The 24836-nt window shown below is 42.4% G+C and overlaps 1 protein-coding gene across 2 annotated transcripts; it reads left to right on the plus strand.

Moving 5' to 3' along the window:
* The first annotated feature begins 162 nt into the window (after positions 1 to 162).
* snx13 (sorting nexin 13) lies at positions 163 to 24434 on the plus strand. 2 transcript variants are annotated; one of them, XM_033991495.2, is made up of 25 exons: positions 163 to 328; positions 5329 to 5441; positions 5511 to 5613; positions 6526 to 6615; positions 7359 to 7480; positions 7554 to 7672; positions 7741 to 7845; positions 7912 to 8000; positions 8113 to 8196; positions 8282 to 8420; positions 8606 to 8694; positions 9533 to 9632; positions 14499 to 14692; positions 14775 to 14879; positions 15228 to 15398; positions 15470 to 15539; positions 16202 to 16383; positions 16461 to 16568; positions 16653 to 16763; positions 17173 to 17334; positions 17421 to 17492; positions 20972 to 21117; positions 21194 to 21262; positions 21335 to 21447; positions 22499 to 24434. In XM_033991495.2, exons 1-25 carry the CDS (start codon positions 317 to 319, stop codon positions 22732 to 22734), a joined length of 2904 nt encoding a protein of 967 aa, XP_033847386.1. In that variant the 5' UTR covers positions 163 to 316; the 3' UTR covers positions 22735 to 24434. The 2 variants fall into 2 exon arrangements, with proteins under 2 accessions (XP_033847386.1, XP_033847387.1); XM_033991496.2 differs by having other exon boundaries at positions 164 to 328; positions 16241 to 16383.
* Positions 24435 to 24836: the final 402 nt, after the last annotated feature.

Raw genomic sequence — 24836 nt, forward strand, 5'->3', positions numbered from 1 at the left:
CACTTTAAACGACACATGTCGCTCGGTCCTTCACTAGAGACGGATCTATTATTAGAGCCGGGCCTCCTGACGTGCACCGCCCGTGTGTGCACTGTGACCACGCGGCCGGCCGGAGGTTGCGTCACGCTGTTCTAAGCCAATCAAATAGCGTCGTTTGGAAACGGGCTCCGCAGACGTAGTTGTTGCAATCATGGCGACGCTCCGAAGAGATCACGGAGATTGAAAATACTAGTGCTTTTAATTCTAATCCGCCCCTAGCCTCTCTGTAACGATGTGTTGGGGTTAGCGAGAGCCCCCGAGGCCTAGCGGGAAGACCATGTTCCCAGAGGTAAGGATGGAGCCGGGGAGCAAAGCGGGGTAGTTTGTTATCGGTGAGTGATGTAGCCTGTAGCCTGTGGAGCTAGCGCCTAGTGCCAGGTAAACACACACTGACAAACACTGTGACAAACAGAAACACACTGACAAACACTGTGACAAACAGAGACAAACACAGGGACACACTGAGACAAACACAGAGACGGAGACAGAGACAAACACAGTGACAGAGACAAACACAGTGACAGCGTTAAATGTGGCCCGGGATTACACCGTAACGCGCCTTAATACGATGAGCCGATCCACTGTCAACACGGCTCTCGGATGAGCTGCACTCGAGCAGGCCAAGAGAATGGCTTCAATATATTAGGAGTGTGAACCCCAACTAAGCCAGTTTGTGCACCACGGTCCCTCAGGTGAGCTGTGCCCGGGGCGGATCATGACGAGGCGGGTTTGGTGCAGTTGAGATTGCGGCCATTTGAAACAGAGCATCTATTATAGACACGACTATAAGAGCCTTGACACAGCCCTAGGTCCTGAGCACCTCCTGAGAGTGTAGTCCTGTGGAGGACACTTCCGTATGTGCGTGTGGCACGCCTGGGGCAGCAGTATTACCGCTGGTGAAGAGCCGTTGCACCCGCTGGAGTTGTAGGCTACTGTCTTTGCCCCTAACTGTATGTAGTGACAGTGAATTTAGCTGTGGCTGTTTGCATGTCCTCATTCTGCTTAAATACAGATGGTAAATTCCAAGCGTGTTGTGACATGTTCAGTGTGAACTTGAATCCATTAAACGGACTTATGCACATCCATATGTCTTATGACAGAGTGAGTGTGTCCAACTCTTAACAAGTGTCCCCTCTGTCAACCATCATATCCACACTGCATTATGCTGTAGACACGGAAATAAAATCCCCGAAGCGTAGAAAGAGTTCAGAATTGAAATGCTTAAAGCAATGCTTTAATAGGGAGTATAATGCAAAATCGACTTTGTAGAGCACCATGTTATAACGCTGTTCCCTCATGACAGTCATGCCTGAGGTGGTTATATATGCCATTCATGCATATTTGTGCAATTTAGCGTTCACTACTGATCCCTATCCTAACCTTCCTTACAGTTAGCTGTAAAATTTGTCCAGTACTTGACCTATAAGCCTACATCACTCATGCTCCCACACAACAATTCAATATAAATATACAAAAACATGATACAAAACAATACTCTACAGCTTTACAAAACTGATGTGATGTTCATTGGCAAGTCCATTTGTGACAGCACCCTGAAGGTGGAGTGACTTTTGATCTAAAGCATCAAAAAACGCAAGTTAAACTTATAAAACATATTATTACATTATAATAAAAGATAACATGGTGATCTAAATATGCTAGGTGTTAGCAATTAATACCTCATGGAAGTAAAATATCCCTCTATAAAGATTTAACCAATACTCACAAGCATTTTACAATTTCTGTGATATGTGGGCTACCATAAGTTATTACTACCTTATAATAATTATTATCAAAACCTTGTGGGATCTGGGAACATGCCCAGGAGTAGACAATGCCACTTTAAACACCTGGACATGATCGTGACACACACCAGGCTTTTATATATCAACCTCTTGTTGTCTTATAACACAATCCAATCCCATATTTCAATTCAAACGCTCAGTGAACAGTTTGTCTTGAGCATCTTATTTACATCTGAATGTAGTAAAAACAAACTGATTGTGGATTTTAGATGACTGAGCCAAGTGTACTCCTGACGAGTACAATGAGGCGGTGGTTAGACTTTCACATTGATCAAACCATGAATTTATTTTACCAGGCTTTTATTGTCTCTTTTTAGCATTGTGGTTTGTCCAGCCAACTCTGAAATAACCATCTCCCTCTGTATGTTAGTTGGCAAAACCTGAATATTATGAGCTGCCTCACTCATCAAATTCCAAAAAATTATGCCATGATAACTCCAAATGACACACTACAACAGATCAAACACCAGGAAGTCCTGCTAAAGATGGCCTGGGCGTCGTACAGGTCCTATTCTACTTTCTAAGATGTCTTTTCCTTGTGAGAACAAAGTTTGAGTGTAGAACTGTGAAATCCGTGTGCAGCATTAGATTATGGAACAGTTAAAAAAGGCACCCCTAGCACTGAGCAGTGTCCAGACGCTTGCATATTGACAGCACATTGTAAACAAAATGTGCTGAGAAGGCATAACATTTAAAGGTCCTATATTACGCAAATTTTATTGTGAGCTTTAAGCCATGTTATAATGTTATAACCACATGAAAACCACATGTGTTTTGTTTCACTCACATGTTTGAGTAATCCTGCATTGTTAGGCTTTTTGCATCCCATCCATCCATTTTCTTCCGCTTATCCAGTGCCGGGTTGTGGGGGCAGCAGCCTAAGCAGGGACACCCAAACTTCCATCCCCAAAGCTCAAAATGCTCTGTTCCACCTTGTGATGTCATGAAGTGGTAGTTTTCAACTTGACGACTACCGTTCTTCTTTTGTTCAGTAGAGATTGGTAATTCTAAATCTGTATGGAGTTTAAAAACACAGTGGAGCACGTGCTGTACCACATGATGATGTCACAAGGTGGAACAGAGTGTTTTCAGTTTGAGAGACGAACTCGGCCTAAATATGCAGGATTTATGTGTTACACGTGTGAATGAAACAAAAGTCAACTCCAGGTATGTTTGTGATGTATCAGATGATGATGCCAAACAGTGTGTGTTATCAGTAATTCTTGTACAGAGGATATGGCTCACTTTTTAATCTGTGAATATGGCTCACTTTTGAATCTGTGGATATGGCTCACTTTTGAATCTGTGGATATGGCTCACGTTTGGATCTGTGGATATGGCTCACATTTGGATCTGTGGATATGGCTCACGTTTGGATCTGTGGATATGGCTCACGTTTGGATCTGTGGATATGGCTCACGTTTGGATCTGTGGATATGGCTCACGTTTGGATCTGTGGATATGGCTCACGTTTGGATCTGTGGGTATGGCTCACGTTTGGATCTGTGGATATGGCTCACGTTTGGATCTGTGGATATGGCTCACGTTTGGATCTGTGGATATGGCTCACGTTTGGATCTGTGGATATGGCTCACGTTTGGATCTGTGGGTATGGCTCACGTTTGGATCTGTGGGTATGGCTCACGTTTGGATCTGTGGGTATGGCTCACGTTTGGATCTGTGGATATGGCTCACGTTTGGATCTGTGGACATGGCTCACGTTTGGACACAACAGGTTGAAACAATAGGAGGTTTTCTTGTATTGTTAAAGTAAACTGTGTTGAATGCTATATCAACCTCTTAAATGACATCAGACTTCTTCCCAATCCTGTAGAGCAGGCTAGGACAATCATGTGGTCAATCTTTTATTTATTTAGTAGTTTTCCTTTTATGTGCACATGATATGATCCTGCTTGATAAAGTAAACTAGACCTTGAGCATGGGCAGTGTGCACTGGATTTCCTGCTCTTACAATAACAGGAAAACCTTGAGTGGGAGTCTCCATCAGATCTTTTCTGTCAGCCATGGCCAGACCCTCAAGGCCTCTGACACTGAACGCCTAAGGGTTCTATTCAGAATCCAGTGCAGTTCAGAACATGTTTTGTGGCTGGGCCCGTTACAATAACAAATTGTAACATATTAAAGAATAAAATCTAGATGATAAACAATAATATTGAAACTAATTATCTTTAAAAACATGACCTGCGACAAATGGTGAAATAAAGAGCCATAAATAAAGTCACTTACTCAACCTTCTGCAGCTCAAATTTCACCATAGTACAGAAAAATAACAAAAAGTTCCGTATTAGTGCAAAGAAGTCCCCTCGATAAATATTGACCATGAAAAGTGATCGTCGCATCTATCATGAATTTAAAGATATAGTCATATCGAATTATCGTTTGATACGTGAAAGCTGGATCACTATTTACCATGTGCACATTTTCTTTGTAAGAGTGTGGAGATTTTTGTTGTTTGGGTATTTTTGTTGTAATACATTTATATTTGATCTGTAAAATGTTGAAAGTGTGACTTCTTTTACTAATTATTGACCAATAATAGTACATTGTGCTATTTATTAGTTACAACTCAGGCCCTTTACTGTCGCTATGATACTGTCTATTTTTTTATTTATTTTTTTACTGGGATTATCCTGCTTTATTATCAGTAGTATTGTCGGTTATCGCAGTAAACCTTGTTATTATGACAGGCAGTTATGTAATCAAAGGGACAAAAAACTATATTCTGGTGTTTCCATTGGACATTTTGCTGTATGTAGCTGTTGCTAACACAGTTGCAATCTTTCTGCAAAAGTGTTGGTCCCCCAACCCGAAGGTCGGAGGATAGAGTTCTGCTCAGACCAAGCTCTGTTGTTGTGTCCTTAGGCAAGACACTAAGACACTTCACCCACATTGCCTAGTAGTATGTGGTGTGGTGTGTGCGTGAATGATTGGTGGTGGTCGGAGGAGCCGATGGTGCAGATTGGCAGCCTCGCTTGTGTCTGTCTGCCCCAAGGCAAGTGTGGCTAACATCACTTATATATATATATATATATATATATATATGAGCATAAAAAACAAGCTAACAAGTTTACTCTCGATCTCACTCCACATCACTAAATCCGTTAAATTCATTCATACATAAAACATTTCACATCTTCGTTATTGTTACTATATATATATATATATATATATATATATATATATGAGCATAAAAAACAAGCTAACAAGTTTACTCTCGATCTCACTCCACATCACTCCACATTTTGATATATATATATATATATATATATATATATATATATAATGTACATTTAATAATATTATCGCCCAGTCCTACAAGATCCTTTTTTGTTGACATTGCAAACCCACTAGTTTGCTAAACACCTGACAGCGCACTCTGGCTTGATAAACGTGTCCCTCTCTCTGCTGTGATTGGCTGGATGCAGTCTGATTCTGGCTTAACGGCATGTTTTGTTTGCTTTAGGCAAGCCTGTCCTTCTGGGGATGGGGAGGCCTCGGAGTCGTACTCTTCTTTATCACCTTTGGACCCTTTGCCATCTTCTACTTGGCTTTTTACTTCCTCTGCTTCATTGGAGGGTGAGTCCAGCCAGCGCTTCTGGGAGCTCTGGCCTGCATATGCCTCATGTCTCTGTCCTTGTCCTACAGGGGCTTTGCCGTGATTCTCCTTTATGGAAAGATCAACTCAGAGAAGCACCTGGAGAGCTGTGAACACTCCTATCTGCCACCCACAGCCACTGGGATCATGATGGTATGCAGGTCTCTGTGGGCTCCACAGGGGCAGAGCCTTTTTCAAACTTGGATGTTAAAATCTCAAAATACAAAATGGATATAAACAACACATTTTCAGGAGCATGTGATTATGGTCCTGTTTAGGTATTTTCAACAAAAAGGTGAGAGTGACTAACTGAAAACTGTTGGCTAATGCTAGCTATGTTGTGACTATAATGTTATTTGAAAGAAACTTCTTTAATAGCACAAATCAGCTCACCTGTTGTAGTTCCAAGTAAGTCGGCTCTTTCTGGGGAGATTGCGTTAAAACAGAGCTCAAATTAAAGTGCTAACTACAGTTAGCATAACACCCCCAGGGAATGTTGATCAGCTACAAATTATCAATCATAGACTAAAGAAGTGAACTAAGTGAGTGTGACATCACCCCTAGCGTTCGGCTCCAGTCAAATGAAGCTCATTGAGGCTAGAAGTTATAGCGGCGAATTTGGAGTTCTATATTTGGTATTCCGACTATCATAATATCATGGCAACCAAAGAGCCAATCTGAAACGAGGGTGTTGAAGATAATGTCCCTTCCTGCCATGGACTGCTGGTTCAGCAGGGAGCGGGCGCTTAGCAATCTTGCCTAACAAACCTGTTGTTGATGCTAGGGTGGATGACTTTGGGAAAAGAAAGCACCTGATTGGTCTGTTATTAATGTTCATATCTTGATTTATGAACAAAATTGTCAAATCAACGCATCAGGATTATGTAGAGCAGGTTAATCCAAATATTTTAAGACCAAAACAGACAGGAGCAGTTGTGGAGAGAGAAGCGATAGAGCTGAAAGTACACCTATGCTTATTCCTTACATATTACGTGGCGGCTAGCAGGTTAGCTATGTCCATCTATATATACAGTCTATGGTATCAGTAGTGGCTGTGTTCCACAGACACTGGAGGAGATGAAGCTGGAGCTGAAGACCCCGAAGATCGACCGCAGACTGACAGGCTCCAGTTTCATCGACGAGCCTCTGCAGCAGGTGAGACTCAGCTACAGCTCATTCAGTCGGTGGCCTCCATCCCGGTGTTACTGAGTTAAAATTCTACCAAAGCATAGTGCTAATGCTGCATTCCAGTAGTCCTTGGAGGTCAGATTTTCTGAGTTGTAAATTTACACTGGATCCATCCATTTTGGAACCAGCTCGGGGTTTCCAAGTTAGAAAATCCAACATGGGAGAGCCCTGTATATTGATCAATTTTGACATGACAGTTAAAATATACAGTGCTATGAGGCTCTGCAGTTATAAATTCACTCCCAAACTACTTTGCTTCCATTTTACCGTAAAAAACTAATTTGAGCTAAAAGCTAGCTCCATGGACAAACATTTGGCCAAAAAAGCAAAGAAAGGCATTCAGTCAGAATGTGGAGAAGAATTTTTCAAATAAATTGATGTCACTGTACAACCGCTATACTTCATAGAAGTGTAAGACCTCCTCTTTATTAAGGTATAGTCTGTATTGTTTTTTTTGTTTTTTTATCTTGAGAAGTAGGTATTGATATGGTCAATTCTGGCCTTGGAAAAGCTGGTATTGCACATTCTTAAAATCAATAATTGATTTATTATTATTATTATTATTATTATTATTATTATTAATACTGAGCGAGATTAAAAGCACACAATTGTATTTCAAGTTAAGATGAAATTTCTTATAATAATATCTTTTGTTTTTTTTACATTTACAATTATCCTTAAAATACCTGCTGTCTTCCTTCTCATGCCAGGTGATTCAGTTTGCTCTGAGGGACTACATTCAATACTGGTACTACACTTTGAGTGAGGATGAGTCCTTCTTGCTGGAGATTCGGCAAACCCTGCAGAATGCACTGGTGCAGTTCTCCACACGGTACGCACACTCACATAAACCCACATAAACATGTGCTCCTGATGCTGAGCAGGCTGTAATGTGTGCTCTGCAGGTCCAAGGAGGTGGACTGGCAGCCATACTTCACCACTCGCCTGGTGGATGATTTTGCCACTCATTTACGAGTGTTTGGGAAAGCGCAGGACCGGCTTGCAGAGAGGGATGACAAACAGGGTATGTTTAATTCCACCTCTGCTCTAGTTTTCCTCATCAATGGTCAAAGGTTACAGGTGTGTTTGCAGGGGACATGCTGGAGGAGATGGTGGACTGGTTCTTTGAAGCTGAGGTCGAAATGGAGAGGACGGTGTGCAGAGACATGGTGTGCACAAGCCCCAAAGATGAAGAGGGTAAATGCCACACGCAATCCAGTGTTACTGTTTACCACACTTGTTAACCACAGCTGCCTGTGTCAGGTTTCCTGCGTGACCTGTGCGAGTTACTCCTCTACCTACTACTACCTCCTGGAGATTTTCACAACAAGAATATGAGATACTTCCTGAGAGTAAGTCCATCTCTTCTTCGTGTGCTGTTTTAGGCCAAATGCCTCTGTGAACTATGCTAATGATCAGCTAACGTGTGCAAGCTATCAGGTGACCTGTGTGTAATGTGTACAGGAGGTCCTGGCCTGTGGAGTCCTCCTCCCTCTCATTCACCAGCTCAGTGACCCAGATTACATCAACCAGTTTGTCATCTGGATGGTAAGTGGACACCGCAGCTCCTAGCAACACAGCTTCTGCTGGTGTCACCATGACAACCAAAACTCAGAGCAGGTGTTGTCCTCAGATCCGGGACTCGAGCTGTAACTATGAAGCCTTTATGAGCATACTGAAGCTGAGTGACAGAGTGGCCGAGCTGGAGGCTGTCAAAGACAAGGTTTTGGAGGAACTGCAGTATCTACGCTCTCTTGACACAGCAGGAGATGGTGTGTCTTCTCATGTATTTTGGCTATTTTCTAAAAGAAATGTGTTTTTTACAGTTTGTATTAAAAACATCAGTTGATTATTAGTAGAGAAAGGCGTGAACATGATTCTGCTAGTTTTGAGAGCTTTTGTCATTGTTTAACGTAATTAAAGCAAGGCCTTTCATACTGGCTCTCCTGTCCCTTAGACATCAATGTCATCAAGAACCAGATCAACAGCCTGCTGTTTGTGAAGAAAGTGTGTGAAAGCCGCATCCAGAGACTGCATTCTGGAAAGGTACAAACTCAGAATAGGGTCCCTATTCTGATGGATGGACAAGGAGATTATTATGGGAAAAAATGTAGACAAGTGATTGACAGTATGAAGCTATCAAAATGAGCAAAACGGAAATTACTGCCACACCCCATGACTGGGTGGGATATAATCATTTAGTCTTACCTAATTATCCTCCTGAATCCATGTTTGAGTTAGAGCAAAAATATCTGTTACAGTGACCGATTATTTCATTTCTTAAATGGAATTTGTGTTGAATAGCCCACATTGTACATGCTCAGTCGTTGGTTAACACAAACTCTGGTACTGCAGGCAAGTAATTTTTTATTTAATTTTTACAAGGGGTTATTCAGAAGATCTAACTCTTTCATCCATATATGTCCTTAAAAGTCAAAACCTTGGCCTGCCCCACCCTGGCTCACACCAGTTTAATAAGTGTTGTTGTCTGAATTAAGTTCTACACATTTATCAATTTGGAACAGGTCTCGATGACTGGAAAAAGGCGAGACATCATCGAATCTGATTGGTTGTTTAAAAAACAAAATAGTCTGTATTTCTGCTAAAATAGGCTGAATTTTGACTAAAGGAGCCTGGCCAGGTCGATTCTTGTAGGTTTCTGAACTCTCAAATATCGAGAATTCATCTGCCTGGCCATGTAAGAAACAATGTGAAATGAGAAAGCACATTGCTGAATGCGCTTCTAAAGTGTGCTTGGCATTTTCCATGTGGTCTGGCCCAAGGTTCACCTGTGTGCTCTATTCACTGAGGAGAGAAGCAGGTTACTGTTTTTAAGAGTGGTCCTCAGATGCATTTATTTCTCTACTGTTCCTCACTGTTGTAGGAAGTGGATGCATTGAAGTTGGCAGCCAACTTTGGAAAGTTATGTGTCATCCCTCTGGATCACATATTGGTCCACAACATAGCACTGCAGTTCTTTATGGGTAAGTACTAATACTAATCCATTATTAATTTTCAGGTGAGACACTACAAGCAAAATCTTAAATTTTTTTAATGTATGTTTTTTAGGCCATTTTGTCTCAACATAAAAGCTTTGAACTGAATATTTGTGTATTGGAATGCCTGGGTGACTGACTGTGAGGATCCATAGATGTATATGGGCCATTGTAACTTCAAAGGCTTGTTTTCTTAAAATAAAGATCACCCCTTAAAAAGAGCACCTACATACAATTTACAATCTTGTACTGAAAGAAGAGTTATTGTGCTTGTAGATGGATCATTATGTTATATGTTAGATTTTAAATTGATATTGATAAAAAAAACAAAAAAAAAAAACAACAAGTCAGCTGACATCTGGGTTGAAATGTACTGTGGTTTCTGCTGTTAACTTGCCATGCTAGTTTTATGTTCTGTCGCGATACCATGCAAGAGGCGTGGCTTCACTGTTTTACCTGTGTGTGAACATGGCGGTGGAAAAAAAACTTGTTTGCAATAAGATCCTCGTTTTGGGAATTTACATTATAGCAGAGGATGGTTACCAATTACAGAGTACAGCCGAAGTTTGACGAAATCAGGCCATACGAGTGCTGGAAAAATGAAGTTAGTATCTGGAGACTTGTTACGGAGCTGGACAAGCCAGAGAAACGGCGTTGGAAATATCCGTGGAAGATTTGAACGAGGATAACGGCATGGAAACGTTTCTTACAAAACTGGATGTGGTGTTTTTGAGAGAAGAAAAAGACCATGGCGGACTATATCATTGACTTTGAGCAGAGATACAACCGAATGAAAAAGTACAACATGACTTTGCCTGACGCTGTACTTGCCTTCAAGCTTCTGGACACGGCGTGTCTGGAGGAGAAAAACGGACAGCTCGCGCTTACTGCGTGCACTGAGCTGACTTTTGTATCTATGAAGTCAGCGTTAAAACGGATCTTTGGCGGGAAGACAACAGGTGGAACGAACAACAGCAACAAAAATCAAGCTGCTTCACGAAGCAAAAGGCACCAATCCACTCAACAAATGCGGCAGGTAAACCAGATGCGCCATTTGTCAGAGCACATACCATTGGGCGAAAGACTGTCCTCATTGGAGGAACGAAGTTGACTGAAGATGAACATGTGGAGAAGTGTAACATCACCCTGTTTACTAAAGAGGCTATGACTGACTCAGAAATCTTCCTAACGGAGTCTTTGGGCTCAGCCATCATTGAAATGGCATGTACACGTACTGTGTGTAGTCAGAAGTGGCTGTACAGTTACGTGAAGGATCTTACCAGAAGACATATTAACAAACTGTTGCAAATGGAATCTCCCAGTTGCCGACCATTTAGATTTGGAGATGGTTGAAGTTGTATACTCCAACAGAAATGTTAAACTCCCAGCCAAAATAGGTCAAACAAAGTGCCTTATTGAAACTAGTTCAGGGCACTACTGTGTGGACATTAGAGATGTAAAGGCAGAAGTGAGCTGTAATGACGCTGGTGTCCTGGTTGTTACTGCAGACATGTCCATAAAAAAAGCATAAAGTTCTGAAACTTCACAAGCAGTTTGGCCACGCCTCTGCACAGAGGCTGCAGAAGCTCATCCACAGCTCTGGAAATAGTGATCAAGACTGTCCTGTCATCCTGCAAGAAATCATTCGTGACTGAAATATGTCAAAGATACAGCAGAACCAAACCCAAGCCTGCTGTTGGTTTACCTTTAGCCTCAGAGTACAATGAGACAGTGGCAATGGATTTACATGAGTTGGAACCTGGCGTATGGTACCTTCACATCATCGACCATTTCACACGCTTCAGCGCTGGAAACACCGTGAGAACCAAGAAACCGTTGGAGATTAACTCTCTCATTCACTCGTGGATAAGCGTCCATGGAGCACCAAAAGGGATCTACACTGACAATGGCAGAGAGTTCAACAACGAGGAGATAAGAGACATGGCAGAAAACCTCAACATTGAGACAAAGACTACAGCAGGATACAGTCCCTGGAGCAACGGGTTGTTGGAGAGACACAACATGACACTGACAGAGATCCTCATGAAAGCAAAAAGGGAAAATGGGTGTGGGTGGCAAATTGCCTTAGACTGAGCCCTTATGGCTAAGAACAGTATGATCAATGTGCATGGTTATAGCCCACACTAGCTAGTATTTGGTCAAGACCCTAATCTCCCTTTTGTTTTAATTGATAAGCTACGTGCTCTAAAAGGCACAACTATGAGCACCAGAGTAGGGCACCACATAGCGGCACTACATGCCTCCAGGAAAGCTTTCACAGAGGTGGAATCCTCAGAAGGAATAAGAAGGGCGCTACACATGCAGCTTAGGCCTACAGATGACAAGTATGAGACCGGAGACAGAGTGTACTATAAACGAGCAGACAGTACAGAGTGGAAAGGTCCAGGTGTAGTTATTGGTCAGGATGTATCTGTGGTGTTTATCAGACATGTAGTGTGTACATGTGCACCAGTCCAGGTTGAGTAAAGTGAATGCACAAGATGAAGAGAAACAGATAATGCACAATACTCCTGAAAACAGCTCAGAAAATAAAAACTCAGTGACAGTTGATGTGACAAAGTTCAGATGATGAAAAAAGAGGAGAAGAAGAACATCAATGACAACAATGAAAGTGAAGTGACAGAAAAGTGACACCTCCTGAAACATACAGTCATGTAATGTTTGATTTAAAATTTAAAACAGGGCAGAAGGTCACATTTAGTAATAGAGAGGATGGTGTTCAGTACACTGCTAGAGTTTTAAGCAGAGCAGGGAAAGCCAAAGGGCAGTACAAAGATTGGTACAATGTGCAATATCTTGAGCCAGATGGTAGTGAGGGACAAAAGCAGGCACCTGTTGATAACCTTGACATTGAGTCTGAAAATGTGGACACTGATGTTCTTATTGCTAAAGATGTTTCTTTTTAAAGTGTTAAATTGCAAGAAATCGAGAATTGGCAAAATAATAATGTTTTTGAGGAAGTCACAGATAGGGGTCAAAAATGTGCATCAACTAGATCTAGGTCTGTACCCTCAAAGAAACGCCAAATGGTATTGTCCCAAAGGCACAGCTTGTAGCAAGAGGTTTTGAAGAGGTAAACATTCAGAATTTACAGAAACACTCCCACGTGTGCATCTGAGTCACTTAGATTGCTGTTAGCTGTTGCCAGTCAAAACAAGTGGAAGGTTCACTCTATTGACATTAAATCTGCCTTTTTGCAGAATATGGAACTCTCAAGAGACATTTACATTCGACCCCCACCTGAAGTGAGTGTGGACAATGTACTGTGGAAACTAAAGAAAAGTGTGTATGGACTTGCAGATGCATCCCTCTACTGGTACAACAAGGTTAAAGAACTGATGCTAAACACTGGTGGTAAAATATCTCAGGTTGATCTTGCAGTGTTCTATTGGCTGAATTACCGTTCTGAGGTCACAGGTTTACTGGCATGTCATGTAGATGATTTTCTTTGGGCAGGATCAGAGCACTTTGTAACAAATGTGATTCCTGTACTTATGTCTACCTTTTAATGTAGGACGTGAAGAGCTTGAGAGTTTTTGTTATATGAGAATGGACATTACCACAGTTGGTCATAAAGTTCTAGTCCATCAGCACAATTACATTAAAAATCTGCATCCGAACCATTTACAGGCAGCTCAAGCCAAAAGAAGCAGGGCAGATGTAATGTCTGACATATGTAGCCTGGCGTCCAATGTTAAAAAGACTACTGTTCAGTCTATTCATGAAGTGAGCAAAGTGATAAGTGTGACCTTCTCTGACTTAAGTGCTGAAACTTAAGTAAACTTAGGAAACTGCTGATTTAAGTCTAGTTGTCTTCAGTGATGCTTCTATTGGCAATCTTCCAGAAGGTGGTACCCAGGGAGGAGTTTTGATTCCACTCATGAGTAAAGGTGGCAAGTTTTCCCCTCTGTTTTGGCAGTCCAAGAAGATCAGACTTGTGGTGAGAAGCACTGTTGCAGGAGAAACCCTTACCATGTCAGATGGTATAGACAATGTAATGTTTCTGGCCACACGGTTTTCCGAGCTCACTACTGGAAATGCAAGTCTGAATGCTCTTCCCCTTATCTGTGTTACCGACAACCATTCACTTTTTGATGCACTTAAGTCTACTAAGCAGGTCACAGAGAAGAGGCACAGCCTAGAAATAAGCAGCATCAAGGAGCTCCTACAGTCTAAGAAAATAAAAGAAGTCTGTTGATCAGAGGCTAAGTCACAGCCCGCTGACTGACTAAAAAGGGAGCTTCATCCCTTATGCTTCTCAAAGCTCTAGATGTGGGTTTATGGTTGCTGTAATTTTATTTTATTTTTTCTTATTTAACCAAAAACTGTTTTGTCATTATGCCACTAATACTTTTGTGTGCAGTTATGGTTCTGAAAGAAGGCTGTTACCTTACTAAAGTACACTTAAAATGTTCCTTTTATTTATTTATTTATTTTTTGTTTAAAGAGAGAGGGAGATTGTTAACTTCCCATGCTAGTTTTATGTTCTATTGCAATACCACGCGAGAGGTGTGGCTTCACTGTTTTACCTGTGTGTGAACATGGCAGCGGAATAAACACTTGTCTGCAATAAGATCCTGTTGTTGTTTTTTTTGGAATTTACGCCTGCCCTTTTATGGTATGTTGTCGCAAACGCCATCGCAACAAAGCGCTGGATGCTACTGGTCCCTCCTATGGATAGCTGCAGATCAATATTTCCCAATATTTCTCCATAATATTTCTCAAAATGATCGGAATACTTATAGGGTGACTGTTCTTCACAATTGTAATTGTTTTCCATTCACTAGGGCAAGTCCATGTCTCTAAGCATAAATTACTGTACATGTGTTGCAGACTTCATGCAGGCAGCTGGGGCCCAGGCTGAGCTCTTCTTTTGGCTCACGGTGGAAGGCTACAGGGTGACCGCACAGCAGCAGCTGGAGGCCATGCAGCTGTGGAGTCGAGATGGGAGAAAGCAGCCTGCCACCACTAAGGGCCTTCTGAAGGCTGCAGCACTGGGTGTCTTTGAGCAGTACCTGTCTGAGAAGGCATGTCCATTCCACCCACTCTCCTCTCTCTTTGGACTAGGTACAGCGCACACAATGTGACCTCTATCTTTGTATTAAACAGGCATCTCCCAGGGTACAAGTGGATGAAATGTCAATCACCAAACTTGGAGAGAAACTGCAGAAGGATGAGCCCACTCCAGAGATCTTTGATGACATCCAGAGAAAGGTGGCCTTTGTGACGTGTTTCTACATCTTAACCTTACCACATTGTACTTTTTCTGTACAAGGATTAGTCTCATAAATACCCATTTATGTACAAACTCCCCTGTGCACTTTGGAGTTTCTGATTGGCAGTGTTAGGAAGTAACTAAAAATTTGATTTGGTGGTATGAAGTTTATACAGAAATTCAGTTTCCTAAATTTTAAGAGCTACATTGTGTTACTTCACACAATTGAAGCTTTCACATCATTGCTTATTGGGGTCAAAATAAGTATATTTTGAATGCAGTAGAATCGTAATCTATCCAGATTTGTTCTTCCTCTGACCCCCCCCTTTCTGCTGTGTGTTGGGTAGGTGTATGACATGATGCTCCGGGATGACCGTTTCTACCCCTCCTTCAAACAGAGCCCCCTGTATGTGCGCATGTTGGCAGAGCTGGATATGCTGAAAGAACCCAGCTACAGGGGCTCGGACGACGGGGAGGGAGAGTCTTATAATGGCTCACCCACTGGAAGTCTCAACTTGGTATGGACAGTATTTCAGCAGCACAGCACCATAATGAAACTGACAAATGTTCCTTAAATTTTCTATTTTAGTCTCTGGATGAACTGTCCAACTCCTGCCATGATGAGTCTATGCATCTCCACGCCTTCATCTCAGACACAGGTGCATACACACCAGTACTCAGTCCTGAATGTGCAGTCGCCTGCAGTCACACCTAGGAGCAGGCCACACTCACAACCAGGGGCAGACCGCAGTCACCCGCACTCACACCCAGGGGTAGACTGCACTCACACCCAGGGGTAGACTGCAGTCACACCCAGGGGTAGACTGCAGTCACACCCAGGGGCAGACCGCAGTCACACCCAGGGGCAGACCGCAGTCACATCCAGGGGCAGACCGCAGTCACATCCAGGGGCAGACCGCAGTCACATCCAGGGGCAGACCGCAGTCACATCCAGGGGCAGACCGCAGTCACACCCAGGGCAGTCCGCATTCCCATCCGAGGGCAGACTGCACTCACACCCAGGGGCAGTCCGCACTCGCGTCGGGGGGCAGAGCACACTCACACCCAGGGCAGACTGCACTTACATGTGTGCCACACACAGCTACTTTTATTCTTTTACAGTCTCATTCCACCTTTTCATTGCCTTCATTCCCTTTTGTTTTTTTTTTCTTTTTGCTTCTCTGCATTGCACTCCCCTCATCCTTCTGTTCCTTTTGTGTCCTGTAACTGTCTCCATCCCATATTTCCTCCTGTCCCTTGCCCCCTGCTCCTCTTTGTTCCATCTGTATGCTGTATCTGTATGGCTGTATTGAGAATGTAGTGGCTGATGCTTTTGTCCCGGGCCTCTGGACTGCCACAGGGGTGTGTAATGACCATGGTAAAACCTATGCGCTGTACGCCATCACAGTCTTCAGGCGCAATGTGGACGGCAGTGAGGACTGCTGGAAGACATACCGCCGCTACTCGGACTTCCACGACTTCCACATGAGGATCCTAGAACAGGTAGGACCTGTGCTACATAGGGCAGATCCCCACTCTTCTGGCATTGGCTTATGCTGTTCTAATCTTTTTTTTGCCAGTTTGAAAATCTAGCATCCATTTTAAGACTACCAGGCAAAAAGACCTTCAACAACATGGACCCAGAATTCTTGGAAAAGAGAAAAAAAGACCTCAATGCATACTTGCAGGTATACATATAGAAGGCTGGCCTGTGTAATGTTCATTTAGCTCTTATACTAGTGCTTTTGACTAATTCTAGCTATGCTTTCCAGTTGCTGTTGAACCCAGAGATGGTGAAGGCCTGTCCTGCTCTCATTCCTCATGTGTATGACTTTCTGGAGAATAAAGCCTACAGCAAAGGCAAGGGAGAGTTTGCACGCAAGGTAACTTCAATCTTCCACCCTAAAAACTAATGTACAGTTCTAATGAAATATGAGGACAGCATGAGTGCTTTATGCATGTCTTTAAGATGATGTGTTTTAAGACATTTGTAACAGAGGCAATTAAATTTTGGGAACTAATCCTGTCTATAATAACTCTTATCTGCCTATACATTAATAAAGTACTTGATGAAGGACCAAAGTGGGGCCTACCCCAGCTGAGAAAGCTCCACAGCTGCTCTATATCCTCAGCTGTAAGTTATGCAGTTAGACGTGCTTTGCACAGTCTCCCAGGCGTAGCATAGCTAATAATTGTTTTTGTCACAAGACAAGACAATCATTGATCATGGTGAAGCATTTAGCAACACCTAGTTGTGTGTTGTATTGTTCAGTTGGAAATATTTGTTCTTAGATTGACACCTTTGTAAACCCTTTGAGAAGCTCCATGAGAAACGTGTCTAATGCTGTGAAAGCGCTGCCTGACAGTTTGGCTGAGGGCATGAACAAAGTGTCAGACAACATGGGCCGTATGTCTGAACGACTGGGCCAAGACATCAAGCAGTCTATCTTCAAGGTACAGCCCCCATCCTCAACCTCCTGTTCTTCTGATGACCCGTCTCACCTTCCTATATGTTCTCCTGATGACTTATCTCTCCCCAGGTGCCTCCGCTCCTCCCGAAGCCTGAAATGGACCCAGAGCATTGCCGCGTGTCTGCACAGCTAGATGATAATGTGAGTTTTGGTGGGATTTTTGTTGTGCTCGGCTGAAGGCCCCAGTGGGTGGGTCAAATGTGGACCCATTTTGCCCTGGGATCAATAAAAGGGGCCTATGCCAGACTAAACGCACTCACATTTCTAATAAAGCTGCTACACTGGGCAATACCTGGAGGAAAGAGAGTAAGGGGACACAAGCTTTATTTTGTCCCATAAACATAGAATAAATCATTGCTATGAATGGTTTCAATTATGTTTACTTAAGTATATGTAAAATGATTTAAAAACAGGTTTTTATTCCAAATTTTCCTAGTGTTTAATTCTCTTTAAGGTTAGATACATTTATACTGCTGAACTTTTTTTCATGTTTCAGATACATTTAAACGGCTTTATTTTGACTACATTATTTAGTTGTTATTAGAAAGAATCATTATAATTGTTACTATTGAGAACCAATGGGCCCTCAGCTCTGTCTCACCTCATTTCATCCCTGTGCAGGTCCACGTGCACCTGGTCTACACAGGGAGGACACTTGACTGCACCCTATACTTTCTGGGTCATAATTGTGACTTCAAGTAATCTAGATCAAGAATTGTTACAAGCATTTATGTTCTAATAATATGAATCAGTTTGAAATGCAAATGTTAAACACATTCAGGAGCATTAACATTTTGACTTAATATAAAGTATCATAGTATGTCAACTAAACATTTACAACAAACTGTCTAAAGCATTACAGACTCAACGGTCTCAGGTTTCATACCTAATTAGGCCAGATATTTTGTTGTTTGCACTGTTGCAGCCCCAGTCCAACAGCCCTGCTAGAAGTTACAAATTGATCCACAATGTAAGAAAATCAGGATTTTCTGTAATGCTTACATTATAAAACTAAACAAAAAACAGTTTACTATAATAAATGAGATGTCCAATACTGAAAAGTAAAAAAAAAAGAAATAGCCTCAGTAATGCTACATTTGTTGAAATGGAACAAAAATGTTTATAAATAAATAAATAAACTTCTAAATTGTTTAAGTGGAGTGGATCAGAGAACAGGTTCCAGTAATGCCTGCCCAGGCACAGCAGCAGAGACAGTTCGATGGGGCCTTAGAAGAGCAACAGACCAGGGGTTGAAGGGCTTGATTCAGTTCATTCATGTTATGTGACTGGTGGAAGAGGTTTTAGTTCAGTTCATGTTTCTCAGTGACGCAGCAGCCATGTTTAGACAGTCTTTAGACAACAGCAGAGCAGAGCCAGTCCAGGTCATGTGACCTTTCAGTTCAGAGCTGGAGAGTTGCACCCAGAGCCACTGCACTCAGACCACGCCCACCCAGAGAGTCACTGCACTCAGGCCACGCCCACCCAGAGAGTCACTGCACTCAGGCCACGCCCAGCCAGACAGCCACTGCACTCAGGCCACGCCCAGCCAGACAGCCACTGCACTTAAACCACGCCCACCCAGAGAGCCACTGCACTCAGGCCACGCCCACCCAGGGAGCCACTGCACTCAGGCCACGCCCAGCCAGACAGCCACTGCACTTAAACCACGCCCACCCAGAGAGCCACTGCACTCAGGCCACGCCCACCCAGAGAGCCACTGCACTCAGGCCACGCCCACCCAGAGAGCCGCTGCACTCAGACCACGCCCACCCAGAGAGCCGCTGCACTCAGGCCACGCCCACCCAGAGAGCCACTGCACTCAGGCCACGCCCACCCAGAGAGTCACTGCACTCAGGCCACACCCAGCCAGACAGCCACTGCACTTAAACCACGCCCACCCAGAGAGCCACTGCACTTAGGCCACGCCCACCCAAAGAGCCACTGCACTCAGGCCACGCCCACCCAGGCAGCCACTGCACTCAGGCCACGCCCACCTAGACTCGACAGGCCATAGACCCGCCTCACCTCAGTCAAAACTAAAACCTATTCAAAAATATATTTCAGATGTGATTAGAAAAGTTTTTGTTTTGTTTTTTTATACCTCAAAATGTGTAAATAGTTTTGCATAAAAAAATATCCTAAATTCAAAGTGAGGAAAATTTAATAATTAAAAAGATAAGATTAAATAATGCTAAAATAAAATCAAGAGATAGGTTTAAAAAATATTTCATTTAAGTGTCAATTTGATTATGCTTTGTACAATACAAAGAAAGATCTTTGTATTGTACAAAGCATAATCAAACTTTTTTTTTTGTACTTTCTACATATGAGAGCAGGTATCTGTACTTTCTACATCACTACACTTTTTAACTGGACTGAAAAGTAAAAAGTTCTTTTCATATGATTTGAGGTGTTTGTTTTTTTTATTATGTTCAAGGTGTCTGTGTGTTCCCTCAGTCGTCCCAAGTCTAATCGATAGGATCATCTCAGGGACATCATTTCCCCCATCTCCATCCTCAGACCCAAAGCAAACAAACAAAGAGAACAATAGAGCTAGCCAGAATGGTGTAGGTGTGTAAGGACCCATTGAGAGTTGTATGAATATGCTAAGGCACAGTTCACACTTAATGTAGCTCAATAGACCTAGCCTAGAAAAAGAAACTGTAAACAAAAGCTGTTTCCAGTTTCAGTGTAGTTAACTCCTCTCTTCAGATAGATATGAGGCAGTTTCCAGCAGTAATCTGACCTGAACTGAAGAAGCGTCTTGCATGAGCAGCCAGATGTCTTCACTCTTGCAACTTTTTATCCAGTTACAGATGTAACTTTTGGCTTTTACCATGTTCAAGGTAACATTCTGGCTAAAGTTTTCTAGTTCAAGCTTCAACTTTTTGTTATATTTGTTTGTTCAAAGCAAACAAAAATAAATACACAAAAAGGAAGAACTGATTTGTATTGTTAATGTTGACCAACATATCTATTATATTTTGGTCAATATCACTACATTTAACACTTCAAACCCTTAATACTTTTACTTTTTACTCTTAAAGTACATTTTTAAATGGGTACTTTAATACTTCTACTTATTTTTTTTTTCATGTGGTACTTTTACTTGAGTAACTTTTTACCTCAAAAGAAATTGAGCCTTTGAAGTGCAAGACTATATATTTATTAAGGGAAAGTGCTCACAGTTGGCTCCAGTGTCTGGCAAAATTAGAATCAAATAGATTTAAACTGGAGTGCTGTGGCACCTCCGCCAGCACCACGCACCACACAACATGTCGTCTAAGCTCCTCTTATTTTTTACTATAAGGAATACTTACAGCCACTGGATTGGAACGCAATCACAAGCAGTCTGAGCCTGGGCTCAATTTCATGTGGTTTTAACTAATTATCATAATTAAACGAATCATTGAGGCAATACAATAAGAATCTAAACTTTTTAGTAATTTAATTACTCGATTTACCCGATTTATAGCTTTAGTCATGGTTTATGTGACTAAAAGTGTGTAACCTCCTTCATTATTACATAATGATGATGAAAGTTGGACTGAAGTTATTGTGACTTGTGTGTTTCCCATGTGTTATTTATGATGACTACTGATGAGTCCTTGTGAATGCAGGTGGATGACAACATCCCATTGAGAGTCATGCTGTTGCTCATGGATGAGGTGTTTGACCTTAAAGAGAAGAACCAGTGGCTGCGGAGGAACATCAAGAACCTGCTCCAGCAACTGATCAGGGCCACCTATGGAGACACCATCAACAGGTCAGTGCCTATCCTCAGCTGTGTGTGTGTGCTTTTTGTGGCTTAACTCTGTACACTTTTCTTTTGGGGGGTATAGGAAAATAGTGGATCATGTCGACTATATGACATCGCCGGAGCAGGTTGCTGACTATGTGAAGAAGTTCAGGTAAAACCTATAAGAAACATACACTTGCAACATTAGCAACATTAGCCTATACTGAGAACCAGTGTGACACAGAGACTCGTATTGGCCAAACGGGATCCTGGCTGAAACCCCTCCACGCAGGGACAAGAATGTCCAGATGAGGACCCGAGTGGCAGCCAAAACCAGTCTGCTGGGCATTATGCCAGGTATGGGTGACACCTATCCGTCCTCTGTTTGAGTTTTCCTATGAACATTTGTTCAAGTAACTTGATGAAAGTAACTTTGTGGTGTAGTTTTTAGAGTTTTGGTCTACTATAACTCTCCCTAAGGAAGTCGTTGAGAACAGCTAGACATACTTCCTTTTCCAGGTGGTGGACATGTTCAGATGTTATCGTATTTCCCTGATGGAGGACACTGCCAGTCTCATTTTTATACCATTTCTTTAAGCCAGGTCCCATTTTGGAAGCTCAACACTAAAACTGGACATAACAAATGTGTATTTTCCTCATTTATGTGAGGAATCCACATATTTATGTCTAATTTTAGATACCCTAGTGGGTGACCAGACCTCATTTCTAAACTACCCTAAAATGTCAGTGATTTGAAATCCAAAGCTTTGCGTGGACTACTTTCCCTAGTTTTGGCAACTATTGTGTCTCATCTGATCAGATACAATCACTCTGTTCTCCAGCATCATGCGCCTAAACGCTTAAATGGATGAAACATATTACAAAGGCACCGCTTTTTATGTGATGAAAATGCATCTAATATTTGCTGAGACACTTTACTTTTAGTGCAGTTTTACAGATTCGAACACCATACAACCATGGCACAAACAATACGTGGGTGTAGTCTCTCACAACAACAAAATCCCAACAAATACAGGAGAAAACCTGACGCATTTATCTGAACATATGTTTAAAGTAGTGTGTGCTTCAGACAGTCACACAAACACTACACACAAGGCTCAGGAAGCAGGGACAACTCTTGTCAGATCAGGGATAGGAAAACTACCACATGAACTGAAAATAAACCTTAAAACAGCTTATTGAGCTGTGTGACCTGTAATCCACTAATGCACTAGAATACCTTTCATAATAGTTGTTCTTGTGGAGGGCCTCAGGTCGTTGATACACATAATACCATATTCAATATTCAGTATTCGACTCAAACAGAATTATTGTTCTCGTTTTATCAGAGGTTCAGCACTGTAATTAATTGACACCTCCTAGGATAACATTGATGTCATTGTTTCAGATGAGCTGAAGCACATCATCGGGGCTGACACCACACGGAAAGGCATCCTGCGGGTCTTTGACATGTTCCAGTACCAGCCCATGAATCGCCGCCTGGTCTATGTCTTCCTGGAGGGCTTTTTAGAGACCATGTTTCCCCAGTACAAATTCCCTGAGCTCTTTGTAAAACTGCACTCCCGCTCACCGCGCATCCATAGATACAGTCAAAAACTGAAGCCCTGCACTCTGAAGAGGTGACAGGAGCAGCCCGCTGTGACCTGACAGGAGCGGCCCAGTGACAGGAGCAGCCCAGTGACAGGGGTGGCCCTCTCTGAGCTCTCACATGGCGACTGACACACCGGACTTGAAGGTGTGGTGGCTAGAATGGGCGATTACAGCACCAAATTAACATCATGGATTTGTGGAGACAGATGCTCCAGTTATGGGGAGGCGAACAGTGCTGCTGCTTTTGCTCCCGGGTGGAGACTCTTTAAAGCCGTAAACGGTTGCATTTGAGACACTCCTGCCTTACCTTCCTACTCCTGTCCATGTTCTGAACCTTAGAAGATTAGAAACCAAATATGTCAGTAACACTGAGCAAAGGCTCAGATGTTTCTGAAGTGTTTTAGGTGAACATTTGCTGAAGTGTTTAGAGTTTAGAACGTTAGTGTGGAGACTGAGCTCAGAATGTCCTCTCTGTGATAGAGAAGTGTGCTTGTGTGTGATTTCTGCGCGTGTGTGTGCGTCCTTTCTGTGATAGAGAAGTGTGTGTGATTTCTGCGCGTGTGTGCGTCCTCTCTGTCATAGAGAAGTGTGTGTGATTTCTGCGCGTGTGTGTGTCCTCTCTGTCATAGAGAGGTGTGTGTGATTTCTGCGCGTGTGTGCGTCCTCTCTGTCATAGAGAAGTGTGTGTGATTTCTGCACGTGTGTGCGTCCTCTGTCATAGAGAAGTGTGTGTGATTTCTGCGCATGTGTGCGTCCTCTCTGTCATAGAGAAGTGTGTGTGATTTCTGCACGTGTGTGTGTCTCCTCTCTGTGATTGAGTGTGCCTGTGTGTGCATGTGTATGTCCTCTCTGCCAGTGTATATGCATGTCTGTGTGTATGCTTTCTGCGAGTGAGAAGTGTGTATGTGTGCGTGTCTTTCGCTAATGAGACGTGTGTGTGCTGTTGGGGGGGGGGGGGGGGTCCTTGTGTGAAGAAAACATCTGAACTTCTATTTTAATGACTTTTATTCATCTTCACTTTGTGCAATATTTTTCTATATGGGTGCATTGCATGTGCATTAAAGTATATATTTGAATAGGACCCCATTTTCTTATAGACCTTTTAAAAGTTTTGAAACAAATACATTCTAAATTCCAGAATTGAGGCAATAAATGATTTGTTTGTTTGTTTAATATGAGATTAGGAGAGACACTTTGTATTTTAAACTTTTATCAAAAATCCAGCGTTGTTGCTTATTTTTGTTATTCAATTAATCAGTTTTATGGTTTATTCTCTTTGCCCCCATTCTGGAATTTGTAGTGTTTTGAGGACATTTTAAAGGGTCTACAAGGTTTTCTGTGACTATACAACATTCCTTTGTGTGGCTGATGTCTCCAGGTGGACCGGCTGCTGCTGTGTGTTCTCCTGTTCCAGCTGTGTGCTCTTTGGCAACAGGGCAGTGCCACTTTGTCATTAACAGAGATTGGCAGATGCCCACGTACTCAAATCAACCATGAGCACTTACTGACAACAGTTGTACATATCTGTGTACAGTTTGTGTGGGTGTGCCTAAATGTATTGTCAATTCTGTTTTCTTATTTTTCTTTAACCAAAAAAAGTCCATGATGTCACATCATTTTATGTGACTGAAAATGACTTGTGGGTGTATTTTTTTTGCCTCATGCTTTTGATTACTGTGAGCAGCAGTATCACACTAATAAAGTTACTAGTGAGCCGCTGTGTGGCTAAATCCGGCAAAGTGTGTTTGATACCTGAACGCTCTGGTGCTCCATGAACAAGAACGCCTACTTTCACTTTGGCTATCTCTGAACAATGTTTGACCAGAACATGTGGAGGATACTGCAAGTGTAAGTAAGAGAAAAAGAGGGAAGACAAAATGAGGTGGAAAAAAATGGGGATCAAAGGGCATTGTGGGTGAAGGAGTGTGTTTTCTGTGGAGGTGTTTAGCAGCGGTGGAGTCAGTCAGCACAGCTGTTGTCACCGTGCTGAGGAGATTAGAGCTGCTGATGTGTGGATTTGTTCTGATATACAGTGAGTTTTGGGTACTAATAGTACAGGATTTCTTACTGTCTGACAACTGAGAAGCAGGGTAGCTTTATGTAATTAAATTGTATTATTACATTTTTGTGTGGTG

The sequence above is a fragment of the Periophthalmus magnuspinnatus genome, chromosome 11 (genome assembly GCF_009829125.3).
Source record: "Periophthalmus magnuspinnatus isolate fPerMag1 chromosome 11, fPerMag1.2.pri, whole genome shotgun sequence".
Taxonomy (NCBI): Eukaryota; Metazoa; Chordata; class Actinopteri; order Gobiiformes; family Gobiidae; genus Periophthalmus; species Periophthalmus magnuspinnatus.

Coding starts and splice junctions, on each gene's coding strand:
- snx13 (XM_033991495.2), top strand. Junction 5,614..6,525: donor CAGCCACTGGGATCATGATG/GTATGCAGGTCT, acceptor TGTGTTCCACAG/ACACTGGAGGAGATGAAGCT. Junction 15,540..16,201: donor CGCCTTCATCTCAGACACAG/GTGCATACACAC, acceptor TTGAGAATGTAG/TGGCTGATGCTTTTGTCCCG.